The sequence below is a fragment of the Anastrepha obliqua genome, chromosome 5 (genome assembly GCF_027943255.1).
Source record: "Anastrepha obliqua isolate idAnaObli1 chromosome 5, idAnaObli1_1.0, whole genome shotgun sequence".
Taxonomy (NCBI): Eukaryota; Metazoa; Arthropoda; class Insecta; order Diptera; family Tephritidae; genus Anastrepha; species Anastrepha obliqua.
This window is the reverse complement of record NC_072896.1, coordinates 122,771,180-122,785,289: the sequence shown is the minus strand read 5'-3', so window position 1 is coordinate 122,785,289 and position 14,110 is coordinate 122,771,180. Positions and strand designations below refer to the sequence as shown.

Below are 14,110 nucleotides of genomic sequence, written 5' to 3'. Positions count from 1 at the left end.
AATAACTGTCGCAAATATATATATATATATATATATAATTGGCGCGTACACCCTTTTTGGGTGTTTGGCCGAGCTCCTTCTCCTATTTGTGGAGTACGTCTTGATGATTTCTACAAATGGAAATCGCAAATAAGCTGATATAATAAGCAGTGAACGACTTAAACATTAGCACGCTTAACAAAGTCACAAAAAAAGTAACCTTTAGGCCTCAACGAGCAATGTTGAGTACACGTCTGCCTTGGGGAACATCTTTCATAACAGCTGCTGTTATTGAGGAGCTGCATAAAATGTTATGTACAGCAGGCGAAGCTTGGCAAAACCTCTGTTAGCTTCATACAGTTAGCTTCATACATTGATTATCACATCTACAATAAATGCTGCAGTAGCTTCTAATATTTGTTGAATTTGTATGAAGATTTGTTTACAACTTCTTTGATAAAATTTGTATGTGAAATACTAACTTTAAAAATTCCAGTCTCAGCAAATGAGTCAAATATTTAAAGTTTAAATAAATAATGTATGTTGAATTCGAATGAAATGCATGCAAATTTTCGCAATAATTTGAAATTTGTTGGCCTATGTGAATAAATCTGTAAAAGGTATCAATAAAACATATCGCTCTTGGTATGTATTTGAATGTTAGCAGAATTTGTGAAAATAATTGCTAGAAAATTGCAATACAACACATGCGTACACATATACATGCATACACGTTACTTTTATTTAAACAACAAGAAATTGTAGAAATAACGAAACGAACGCATCAGATATTAAAAAAATAGAGAAATTTGCGTGCAAATCTTGTTTGTTTTGCAAGCAAAGTGAAATTACTAGCAAGAAAAAAATAAAAAAAAGCAAACGCATCATATAAATTTCTTCGAAATTTATTATTTGAAGTAAATTATTGCTGCATAAAAATTAAAAGTCAGTTAAGCTAAAAAATGCAGAACACATCCATACATGCATACATGCACACATTCACACACATATAATTACATACACACATGCATACATATATACACACACATACATACATATAAGCTTATGAATCGATTTGCAACAAAAAGGGAATAGCCTCAATATATGAAGCAACAAAAGTTTTTATGAAAACTGATATTGACTACGTCCATGATGCAACTTTAATAAATTTAAACGCAATAACCAGTAAAAATATACAAAATAAAATCTTATAAAAATGTGTATATGTACATATGCCCGTACATACATACATATGTGTTAGAAATAAAAAATATACATACATACATATATAAAAATTATTAGCTACATGCAACACAAATAATTTCACAAAAAAAAAATCGTGGGCAATGAAAAATTGCTCTACAATTTGTAAACGAAAGTGAGTTATTTGAGAATTCAAGATCAGAATTTTCTTTATTAATACTTTTTAAAAATAGTCAAATTCTCAATTTAAACTTCGTTAGCTGCAAAATATTACGTGAAGCATAATTTGCTTGCTTCCTTGGCACATAAAAACAAGTTTTATGAGGATTTTGAAAAAAAATCATTTTTTTGCCGCCTAAAAAATTTCTTCTTACCTTAAATTTTGACTGAATGATTCAGAATACTAAGAATCGGACTTATGATTAGGAAAAACTGGAAAACTAATTTCATCACTCATTTTAGATACTATGTAGAGTCGTATGTGTATAGGGCTTTGTATGTCGCAACATCTAAAACTGTAATAACTGTAGAACACTCAAATACCCAAATGAGATCATTCAACTGAATCGACGACTATCACCCGTAACCCATCTCTAACTTATGCACAAAATTGTAAACAAGGCGAATTTATTACAGATGATGGCATCCACATATAAGTAAAAGCATACATGTTTGTTTTTGCCTTTTGAATTCCATCACGTCAAAATCAAGATGCTCTCCTCTACACTTGCCATTCCGGTTCCCCTCCAGGACCGCCAAAGAAGGGACCTTTACACCGCTTAACGTTTTTCATAACCAATACATTTTAATGTTTTTGTTTTGTAACATTTCACTTTAGATATTATTTGAAACATCAACTATATAAGTACATTCTCAGTGTACACAAATGGCAAAGCCTGCGTTAATTTTCGAATCGCATGAATGCGTAAAATGTTAGATTTAACAGCTGTTGTTCACAGCAATGTTCTCTGCAAAGGAACAGCTGTTAAGTATCAAAGATCCAATTTACACGAATCGCAATCTAGTATTCTGCCATTCTTGTTAACGCCACTTGTTGTTTGTGTTTACACAAGTTCTCTTTTTGATCACTCAAGTCACTCAAAGCTACTCTCAAAATTTCATTACTATCTGCATATTTAATATTTATTCTATTATTTCTGCTTCATCAGGAATGAATTTTTGTTTTTTTTTTTTTATAACAACAACAACGTTCGGGTGACATCAAACAACAACATGCAAATTTCAAAATCATTATTAGACCCCCAAGCAGATTTGTAAAGTTTCAAAACGTTATACAGTGTTAATGAAAATTCAGTGCCTCTAATACACTGTGAAACTGTCTTTCATTTTGTTTATCAAACAACTAATAATCACCTTTCTTGTAAATTGTACAAAGCAGTATTGTGAAAAGTGTGTAACTAAAATGTATTTGTAATTACAACAATTTAAAAGCCAACCTACCAAATAAGTATGCAATTGTGAAAATTTACAACACTAAACTTTCCTACTTTGCAACACTGAAAAAAAAAAACAAAAAAACAAAAATAATAAATAAAAAAATAATAATAATAAATTTTGCTCAGTGCTTTTGAACAGTGCGAATACTTTACGCCATCACAGTTTAAAAGCTTGAATGGTTGAAAATTTGATATGCATGTAAATTGTTGCAAAGTTTTTGTTGAAAAATCAAATTTAAATAATTATATGTATTACAAAAACAAACAAAAAACAAAAATTATAGAATTAAAAGCGGTAGCCGAATGCAAGTTTAGTCTTTAGAAATTGTAGAAAGTCTAGAATATTTAGTGGAAAGATGAACTTGTTGAAAGCAGGTCGTTTTGAAGCAAGTAATGCATATTTGAGGTTAGAAATTGAGATGTGGATGGTGTAGGATTTGCAGCGAACGATGGAAGCGAGCGAGATAGCGTACTTGGAAAGAAAGCAATCATTCAAAGTAAATAATTAGTTTTACAATTTAGCTGCTTGAAATTAAATTAATCGAAACAATGCACACAAAATATTATGAGAAATGCTTCTTAAACTCAATAAATATAAAGATAAAAAAACCTTAATGGAAAATCATATGCTAACAACGGAAATGAGGAAACCAAAAAAGAAAAGAAAATAAAACCGCAAAAACAACTTAAAAATATACATATGTATGTACTTTTGCCATCTAGGCTAGCAACAAACTGTAAATATTTTTAGTACTATTTTTTTCGTGTGCCAGTTAAATTTATCAGCAGCACATAAAAACAAGTTTGCTATTAAATTTTTAGATTTAAAATTTGTTTTTTCCCATAAACTTAAGTAATTTCTTTGAAGTTTTGTTATAGAATTATATTGTATTTAATAATAAAACCGTTAAATATAATACAGGTGGCCTAAAGAGTCAAGCATTGCAATTTTATTATACTAAATACTTAATAATGTTACTGACATTAACTTGATAAATAATTTTGTGAATAAAATACAAAGATATGCAATTTATTATATTGTTTAAACAATAATAAAACAACAACAAAAATAATGCTATACATATGAGGAATATTAATAAATAAAAATACTGCATAAATACTTTAAAACCAAGCTCTTTTAGTTGCTAATGGAAAAGATGGAACTGACATTTTTGGTACAAGCAATCTTTGATACTGGCTTGCAAGTGACGACGCGAAAAACGTAAGGCGGTATTCTGGTCTAGACGCCTTAATTTTAGGTATTTTTAAAACTAAGATTAAAAAAATTAAAAACATTTTTACTATCCATTTTTTATCGTTTTTATAAATATTGGAAAAGTATAAAAAAAAATCAATAAAAAAAATAAAAAAATCGTGGAATTACAGGCCGGCGGAGTGGGGGCTACATAAAAACGGTGCTCCATTGTTGACATGATTCCAACCCTTGTAGTGATCTAAAACAAACAAATTTAAAAAATTCTTCATTAGTTAGTTATGCCAAATCAAAGAAAAAAAAATTGACAAAATGGCGGAAATGGAAACAACAAATTTTTTACCCTCTTTTTTACCTTTTCAAATTTTTTAAAAATACTTCAAACTTAAATTTTTCAAAATCCGAAGCGGGCGCTATAGAAAGATGTATAATAAAAAATGCTTATCAAACTTCAAAGCGATCGGTCAAGTAGAACTTGAGATATCATGACGACCATCTCAAAAAAAGTAGTTTTGAGAAAATCGCGTTTGAAGTTTGAGCAACAATTCCAATAGAATAACTTAGATCATAATATTTACTACTCACTCTGGATTAATCGGCGATATATTTCCAGGTACATTTATTTTATAGAAGCATAAAGTATATAGGTATGTAGGTATAGAATAAATAAAGGTTGTGTGGGATACAAAAGATTTTCTGGAAAGAACGAGTCGTCCGGTGACATCTGCCGTTCATTGTGCGATTCACTCCACTCGGCCGGCTTAGACGCCATGTCACAAAATCCGCTGTATCTCCGAAAATAATTCGAATGAAAAATCCCTTGAAGGGCATATGAAGGTCTAAACTTTGAAAATATGCAACAAAAAAATCGATTTTTTCAAATTTTTAGACCAGAATACCCCCTTAAGATTCAGCTTTAACACGTTATTGAGTGCCATTTTGATTTGACGAAAATCTGCAACGAAGCTCAATTAAGTTTTTTGTTAGAAATCGGGGTGAAATATTGATGAATATTGATTTCTGACCGACCACCGTCCTGCTTTCTTGTTTATGTTTATTTTGTATTTTATACCTGTTTTTATGTGTCGCAAGTCTTTTTGCGACGTGGTTTTGTATGATGGAGCTGGATAGGAACGTAAACTGCAAATATAAGTCTATATTAAAAATATACAAAATTTCAGGCAGTTGCGCTAAGAAAGTGCGGGGTAAGGTGTAATGTACACTCCAGGAAGAATTAGGTGTAGTACAAAAATGTGTGACATGGGGCGCAATGTGTTAAGAGATTAATTAATAGAACATCACTAAAATATATGAAATGAGGTCAAATGGCAGCCTTACTTGAGGCACTTGAAATACGGCGAAGTTTCAAATAGCTCAATTTTCTATTTGCAGCGCTTAAAGCGCACCAACAACAATGTTTCGCACGTTTGATTGTCAAAGCAAAGTATTGGCAGAGTAGAAAACAAAAAATGAATTCGCCTTGTTTCATTCTGGTTTAGTTACATTACAATACATTTCTATCAATAAGCATTATGTGAATATGGCAACTACAATTACTCGTTACTTTAACAGCTGTTGTGTACAGGGTTGCAACTAACGCATCTGATAAAATTCACTTACTAACCAATTGCGCTACTAAACTTTCCATAAATTTCTTTAATTTTACTTATTTCCGGTAAAAAATAAACTATTGTGAGATTTAAATTATTCAAAAAAGTAAGCTCTATAATAAATAACTCACCACAATTTGTAATTGTATAAAAATTCTTTGTGCAAATTTACGAACAGTATAATGCAACCATGCGTTTGCGCACGCACACACATACTTGTAAGCCGATAAACGAAGTACCGAAAAAATCACAAAAACCGCAAAAGTTGGGCGAAAAATAAAAATTTCTACCTTCTCTTGTCGGTAAATTCATTTTTGTGCGGTTCTACATGTGAAGTGCAATATAAAGCAGTAGTGGGAATAATTAAACGGTGGAAAATGTAAAAGTACCAGAAAGAAAGTGTATTTTAGAAGACGAGCTGCACCTCGAGATTCAGCAACAACAAATACTTCGGAAGCAGCATAGCCACACCAAACGCCTTCACAAGGTGTCAGACGGGCTAAAGTGGCATAAGCAGCGAAATAATTCAACAACTCCAACTTCTGAATGAAAATTTAAACGGTAATAACGATATCTGCTATAGTTGAAACGAAGTCTGCCTGCATGCGTGGACGAAATATTAAATGTAATGTACGTGTGTAAAAACGAATGCCATTTTAATTAGCAGGGAAAACCCAAATTCTGCACTAAATTCCTGAGTAAAACACCGGCTTTCCATTTATATATGACGTAGATGTGTGCATGTGTACATATAGTTGACAAAAGTAACTAAATGCCTGCCAAAAATTGTCACTTGATTCAAAGATTCAATTGATGAATGTACATATATATGTTTATATATATTATATGCCTGAAATAGCATTATCTTTGGTAGATTGTGCTGCGGCATTTCCCTTACTGATTTTTACCTGAAGAAGAAACAAGACATTCGAGGAAAACAAAATTTTATTTAATTTGGCTTTTCTTTGGAAGTGCATATAGAAAATATATTATATATCTACGAATGCTGTCTGACTATCTTAACCATTCGTATTCAGCAATCACACTACATATGTATGTACGTTGAAAGTTGTAGACGTTGACAAAGCTATTGCAAACGCTCCTCCAACCACAATCGCCATATAGGCAACTCGGCTGATAAAATTCCGCTAATTATTAATATTCTTATCTGGTCTAGTTTCCGAAAAAGAGACTGACGCCTTCAACTCTGACAAGGATTATAAAATCAATCGTTAGTATTTAACTAGCTAATCTTACTTAGTACCAAGAAGTGATAGTTTTAGAGCGATCTCGCCGGTTGAGTCAACTTAACTTGTTTCAAAGCATTTGTGGTCTAATCTTAATTAGTTATTCTAATTTAGGCTAAATAAGGTATCATTAACATTTCTGGTGTTAATCTTAACCCTTTGCACTCGGAGACCATTTTCACATATCCTTCCAACAACTCAATAATGATATATATATTTTATCATCAAAAATGTTGTTGTTGTTGTTATTGTTATCAAATGCGTTTTTAGTTAAAAAAATAAAACATTAAAATATATAATTTTTACATGAATTTATTGAGAAAATTCATAAAATTTCACATCTTATAGTTTTCTTGAGTCTGCATTTCGAATTACCGAAATAAATGCTCATGCCAGCAGTGCTGGCATTCCGAGTTGCCGGAATAAAACTTCATGTCAGCAGTGCTGGCATTCCGAATGCAAAGGGTTAATTACAGCAATCCGTATGATGAATTGAGCTTATCAATTCTTTCATAGCTAAAACAGACCCTGCACCGTCCTTCCCAGATATGTATATAAATACATATATCTTTTCAAAGGTTGTCACTTCAGCAGTATTCCTCTAAAATGTATGGGTCAATAAAAGGCGCTCAATTTAGTAGTATCGGATTTTAAATTTAAATAAAACAACGAAATTAAAATTATTTGGGCAATCTTTTTTATTTGTGTTTAAAACCATTCATGACATTTATTATTTAAAGATAATCCGTAAACACCAATTTTGAATGACTCGCTGCAGGGTTTCGGTCGGTACCGCGTGAATAAATTTAGTAATGCGGTTTTCAATGCCTCAATCGAAGCTCGCTTATCCACAAAGCATTTAGATTTTACATACCCCCACAAATAAAAGTCCAAAGGTGTGATATCCACGATCTTGTTGGCCACTCCACTGGTCGGAGACGAGAGATAATTTTCTCACCGAAACGACAACGCAGTTAATCCATGCTGTATGGCAAGTAGCGCCGTCTTGTTGGAACCCAATGTTGTGGAGATCACCGGCTTCAATTTCCGGTATCAAAAAGACGTTTATAATGGCGCGATAGCGTTCGCCATTTACGCTAGCCTCGTCTGTGAAAAAATATGGGCCGATAATTCCTCCATCCCATAAGCCGCACCAATGGATGGATGTTATGGCTGTTCTTGAATGGATTCGGGTTGCTGTTTAGCCCAACTACGGCAATTTTACTTATTGACGTAACCATAAACCAAAATTGGGCCTCATAGCTGTACAGCATAAGTCGACCTGCGCGCACGATTAATACTTTTCGCAGAGCATCGGTTTTCCTAATACATTTGTGCGATATGTAAACGTTGTTGAGGCGTAAGTCTTTCCATGATGAACACTGAAAAAAATGTATTTGGTTTGACAGTAATTAGGCGTCCTCAAAAAGCCTCTATTGGAAAAAGTATCTCCAACCTGAACACCCGTTATTACAGCAAAACTAACAGTGCAAATAAGAATCCATGCTCTCTCCACTCATACGTTACTGCAAGCCTTTTGAAAAAAAACCACCCTTTAATTAGACTTATATTAGGATGGACGAATTAGTGAAGTTATAGCCAACAACCACTTCAACTTTAATTAATCATTTGCAAAAATTGTTGGCCAGTTTTTTTTATATTTTTTTTTTCTTTGCTAACAAAACTGATCTTCGAAGATGTTATCTTTAGCTACATTTAATCGGAATTTAATTAAATTTATTTACTATACCTCTTTGCGGGATTTCGCTATACTTAAAGCATCTACCACTGTCCGATAAAATTACTTATGCATGCACACTTTTAATTCCCATATTTTAACTGTCACAAGAGCTTACCATTTCAACTCAGTCATAGCCTTGAGTGGAGTTCATTTCAGACGTGAGGTCTGTTCATGTCAAAATATCCAATAACTTGCCAGTAACTTAATTTTCGAGAATTCGCTCTCAAAATGTCAAAAAAGTACATGAACGCAAAACCAGTAACTAGTTGTAAGTTTTACGAACAGCTGATTAAATTGTTGGCGGAAAAAATCACCAAAATTATAAATTTTTTCAGTTGAACTAAATTTAAGTTTAAATTTTAATAAAGCAAATAAAATGCAAAATAACGAGCTTAGCAACACAGGCTTTTATTTTCAACACAATAATTTGTTGCATATCACAAATTTTTTATTATGGCAATCACAGCTTTCTTCATATTCTCCGCGCTTCCTTCTATGCATGTATGTAAGTATGTATATAGTTTACATATATTGCCAACTTAATTAATAACAAAAAAGTGCAAGCATAAAACACGAAAGATACCTTCAATACTTTCTATTTGTATTTCGGAAACTCTAGAATTAATTCGTGTTTATTTTTACTTTGCGATCAGCTGTTTTCTTACTTGCTTACATGTAAAAATTTATAGAGTAAAAACTTGCAACTTCCCCTCAAAAAGAAATATCACATTGCTCTCTCACTTTCCCCTAACTTTGCAATTTTTTTTGGATACATGAATACCAAAATATAATAATTTGTAACAATTCAATTTTTATATCATTTTCGCGAGGCCTTTAAGATATATGTATTTTTCGCTTTGAAATAAAAAATAATTAAGCGGTTTATATTATTTCGATGCATTAAGTATGTAAGCTTTTGTTGTTTTTGAAGTAATGTGGGCTTCTCAATATTGCGTGGACATGTTTGTGCGTGTACGAACAACTTCCCACGCAACTCAAACTTTATATAATATTTCGTAAATACATACGAATGGTTTGTATGTATGAACGTTTAAAAATAACATTTTTCTTCTTCTTGCCGATGCATAATTCATTATCGTTGGCTTAATGCTTTGAATAAATCGAATTTATATTACATTTGTCGCCACAAAACTCTCATTACCTCATAATAGAACAACAAAAATGGGAAAACATTGGCCAAAGAGCTTACGCCCAAACCCAAGTGCCTACAAAACGTAAATTGAAAAGAATCAGTACATTAAGTGCAAATACCGTTCAATTGTTGCTGTATGCATATTTACATACGTACATATGTACGTAGGCACATATTTATCTGCATTCGTTGTAGGTATTTTGTAATTATACGCATGAGAATGAACTGAAACACATTAATGGTAAATATTTATTTTTCAACGTAATCTTTGCGAATTTGCTGCTGTGACTTTTCTAACAAAATTACTTCGCGCTGTTTAATTAGCAATGAAAATCTTAAAAATGTTTGCTTTCATTTTTGTTTTCCTGTTCGGTTTTTATGAAGTAACGTCATGTCATACCGGGCCTATCTTGTTTGCCGTGGCACAAAGTATGCAGGTATGAATGCAGGTACATAACTGCCAAAAAACACAAATGTTGATTAGAGCTTGCCTAGTTGGCGGTGATGATTTGGAGCCATTGAGGCTGTTAGCTATTATCAAATCACAGCAGCACAGAATGAAGCAAATTTACTATCATAATGAAAGTTGTGCAAAAAATTATGAGCTTATTTTGTAAATAGCGTAAAATATAATAACTCTTTTTTATTAATTAACTAACGCATCCATACTTTCAGTTTCAGAATCGGCAATTGCGGAAAAGGACTCCACGAAATATTTGTAAATATGTTCCACTGTGAACTGGATAAAAGTGCCAAATATTTAAGAATTAAATGCGTTGCTGTGTAAAAATCCCTACAAATATTTCAAAGTTTATTCTGGGCAGCCAAACTGTGGAAAAACTCGACTCATAAATGAGCGCGCATAGATGAATTGACTTGATTTTAATTAGCAACTGAGCTACCGACATACACAGATGTATGTGAATTATTTTTTTTACGAAATTCCAAATTTTAAAAATATAATAAATTTAATTAAAAAACACGGAACCACTCCCAACTAGTCAAACAAAAAAAAAAAAGAGAAAAAAAAAATTATAAGACAGCAGCAATTTAGGATTAAAAAGCAAAAGCCAAGTGACCAAAACAGTTGCATTTACGTCAAGCTCCATCGTTTACGCAAATTTAAACTCGATTCGCCTTTCCTCGCATTAGAAAGATCTCTACCAATCTTCGATATCATCCACTATTCATCCTCGCTTCATTCGTTTCCATAGTTCCCAATTGCTGGCATATAGAATCGTGCGAAAATGGGCAACAAAAACTCCTGCTGTGCTTATTCGAGCCCCCAATCCGAACACAAATCTAAAGATATACCACCCGTCTACGAGGAGCGTCACCATGTGCATAGCAGCCACCATATCTCATCATCGCAGCACCAGTTAGATGGTCATATTTCTGCTTCCACGGCGGCTATACATCACAGTGCTGGTACACTGGACAATCCGCACAATTTGCAGCATATTTCAGAGCGCGAAGCGCTCGAAGGTGAGGATGATCCTTCCGTCGATCCGACCGCTGCCACCATGTTTCTTGAGCGTTCGAAAGTGGAAAACGGTGGCATTTCACGCAAGCGTTCACAACATCAAATCGCCCAACAGGCGGCGAATTCAACTGGCGGTGGGCTGAAGAAGAGTTCATCGTGCTCCACCATCTATTTGGATGACAGTACTGTATCGCAACCAAATCTCAAAAATACAGTGAAGTGTGTGTCACTCGCTATTTACTATCACATTAAGAATCGACAATCAGATCGTCGGCTGGACATTTTCGATGAAAAGTTGCATCCGCTAACGCACGATTCCGTGCCCGATGACTATGATTCGCATAATCCAGAGCACAGGCAGATCTACAAATTCGTACGCACTCTATTCAATGCGGCTCAACTGACTGCTGAATGTGCCATTATAACGCTAGTCTATCTCGAGCGTTTGCTTACTTACGCGGAATTGGATTTGGCACCTTGCAACTGGAAACGTATGGTACTGGGTAAGTTTGGCAAATAATGTGAATGTCAGCTAAATCGAATATCCCTAATTGATTTGTTTCTAAATTAGGTGCCATACTGCTCGCCTCCAAGGTATGGGACGATCAAGCCGTCTGGAATGTGGATTATTGTCAAATATTAAAAGACATCACTGTGGAGGATATGAACGAACTAGAACGTCAATTCCTTGAATTGCTACAATTCAATATCAATGTACCCTCATCCGTCTACGCCAAATATTACTTTGACTTACGCACGCTCGCCGAGGCGAACGATTTGTCCTTCCCAACGGAGCCACTCTCCAAGGAGCGCGCCCAGAAGTTGGAGGCAATGTCGCGTGTAATGCAGGACAAAGTGACTGCCGAAGCTTTGAAGAATGGCATGAAGAAGTGGTCCTCAATGGACAACATTAGCCAAGGCGGTCCGCGACGTTCTGTGGCTATACTTTCGTGATTTTCATTAGTTTATTAGAGCACATGCGTGAAAAATTAGAAATTTTGATTATCGAATAATTAATTATACGCACACCTTTATGAAAATTCATAATTCTACATGCGCATGGGAAACGCCAATACATTATTTTTCGTAAAAAAAAAATATATACAAGCACTTTTGTAAAAAGATACGCGCGCCGTGTAAGCGAAGCAGTGCTTTAGTAGTATAGAGACTACCCGCTCGCTTACGGTAGAATGAGTGCAATTTTACAACATCTCTCACGCATCATTCATACATGGAAAATGTAATTTATGTATGTCATACTTCCCATTAGAATGCAATCAGCGGCAAAATGCGCGCAACATTTCCGTTTATCCAGTGATTGTTTTATGCTTCGCTGTTCGTCTAACAACTTTATTTAAAATAATATCCAATCAATCACATACAAAACTTTTGACTGAAAATATCAAAAAATTAAGCCAATGATTTTGGCTTGACGGGGAAGGGTACGCAGATGAGTCTTATCTGATCTGTTGCTGCAAATTTTTGTAGCTGGTTGCATTTAGCTAAAAATTAAAGGAATTATCCTTTTTAATGAGATTGATTTTCAAAACCTAGTTTAAGAGTCGTATGAAATTGAACGCCTATGATATTCGAAACCTTAGAAAGTAAGTGGTTTTGTGAACAGGGTGCGCGTACGAAATGTTGATGTGGCTATAAATACAAAGCTTTATTTTAGCTGAAAATATCAATTATGGCTTGGATTACCGTCATGCAATCCGTCGATTTACGAGTGCACGTTGACACATCTCCAATAGCCCTATAGTAGCCATTTTCAAGAAATTATATATTTGTGAAGCTCGAATTGTGCAAACTTAAGCGCTAAAGACCATTTTAAGTAGCTTTTAAATAGATGTTTACCCGTCATGTAAAAAGAGACGAACAAAGAGGTGCAAAAATTAGTAGAATATTTGGATTTTAAAAAGAAAATATCAGTGGCCAAAAAACCGTTAATAAACATGAAATAGGATATGGTATGAATGAACTGTATGCTTTAAAAAGCTTAATAAGACTCCAAAGTATGCAAATATTTTTAATACTAAGTAAAATTTACGAAAACAATTTTCAACGCAATGGGTTAATTTTTTTTATTTTAATCTAGAATACTTTTCTGTGCTATTGAAAACAAGCTGTAGTGGGTTAGGCGTGTAAAATGGACTAAGGAATTGCGTTAAGCTCTTTTTTTCTATTATTACTATTTTTTATATCAAAGCCAAAACTTGAATTTCTTTGACTTAGACTAATTTAAGTCGTCACCTTTCGCTGCTATACTACTTAAAATAAAAAAGATGTGTATATTTTTTGTATAAAAATAATTTTGTGATCATAATATGTTTTACAGCAGTTTTCACATAAAATAGTCTTTTGAAAATTGAGCTTTCGACATCGTACATATTTGAATATTTCTAGTAACTAAAAACGAATTATTTGCTTTAGGTGAGCATAAATATATATATTAGGCTTAGTTTAATACTAAAATTGAAAAGTAACGAACAACATCAAAATAAAAATACTTAAAACTTTTTAGATTCTAAGACTATTGCAAAATATCTACTAAGTAAGGTCTACTTCTATATTTATAATAACGACCGAACGCAAGCGCAGAAATTAGCGAAAATTAAACAATGAGAAATGAATAAAGCGATAAAAATAACCAAAAACGTATAATTTTTAGTAGAGCGTGTCGTTAGAGATGTGCGACATTTGTAAAATTATTCTTAATAAAAATCGATGACGTAAAGCGAATTACACAAGCAAAATAAATATTTTTTAATTTGTAATTTATTTTAAACGTAACCTTGTTTGAATAAAAAATATACAAAACTCACAGATGATTCCGATAACCGTTGACGAGTTCTTCTTTGTTTCTACATACTACGCGAGGGTCGATTGAAAAGTCCGTGCAGAGTCAGAGAGATGCTTAGTAGCATTTCTTGGAAGAACACGCACCATGATGCAGTTAAAAGTTTGCTCAGTTGTGACATTAAATTTTTGGCACTCCCTTACAAAAGGTTGCATTTAAGAAGA

At 33.3% G+C, this 14,110-nt stretch overlaps 2 protein-coding genes across 2 annotated transcripts in view; both read left to right on the top strand.

The window, feature by feature from the left end:
• LOC129249165 (dual specificity calcium/calmodulin-dependent 3',5'-cyclic nucleotide phosphodiesterase 1) overlaps positions 1-10,356 on the top strand; it is a gene marked incomplete at its 5' end in the record, with an annotated part of 130,223 nt that extends 119,867 nt beyond the window's left edge. The window contains one exon of the mRNA XM_054888830.1: positions 10,279-10,356. The remainder of the gene's footprint in view (positions 1-10,278) is intronic.
• A 488-nt stretch (positions 10,357-10,844) lies between these two features.
• LOC129249167 (cyclin-Y) lies at positions 10,845-13,846 on the top strand. Its single transcript, XM_054888832.1, has 2 exons — positions 10,845-11,589; positions 11,658-13,846. Exons 1-2 carry the CDS (start codon positions 10,851-10,853, stop codon positions 12,038-12,040), a joined length of 1,122 nt encoding a protein of 373 aa, XP_054744807.1. The 5' UTR covers positions 10,845-10,850; the 3' UTR covers positions 12,041-13,846.
• The last annotated feature ends 264 nt before the right edge of the window (positions 13,847-14,110 follow it).

Excerpts from the sequence above, each read along its gene's own strand:
- LOC129249167 (XM_054888832.1), top strand. The coding sequence starts at position 10,851 with ATGGGCAACAAAAACTCCTGCTGTGCTTATTCGAGCCCCCAATCCGAA. Across the intron at positions 11,590-11,657 it reads CTGGAAACGTATGGTACTGG|GTGCCATACTGCTCGCCTCC; the intron begins GTAAGTTTGGCA and ends TTTCTAAATTAG.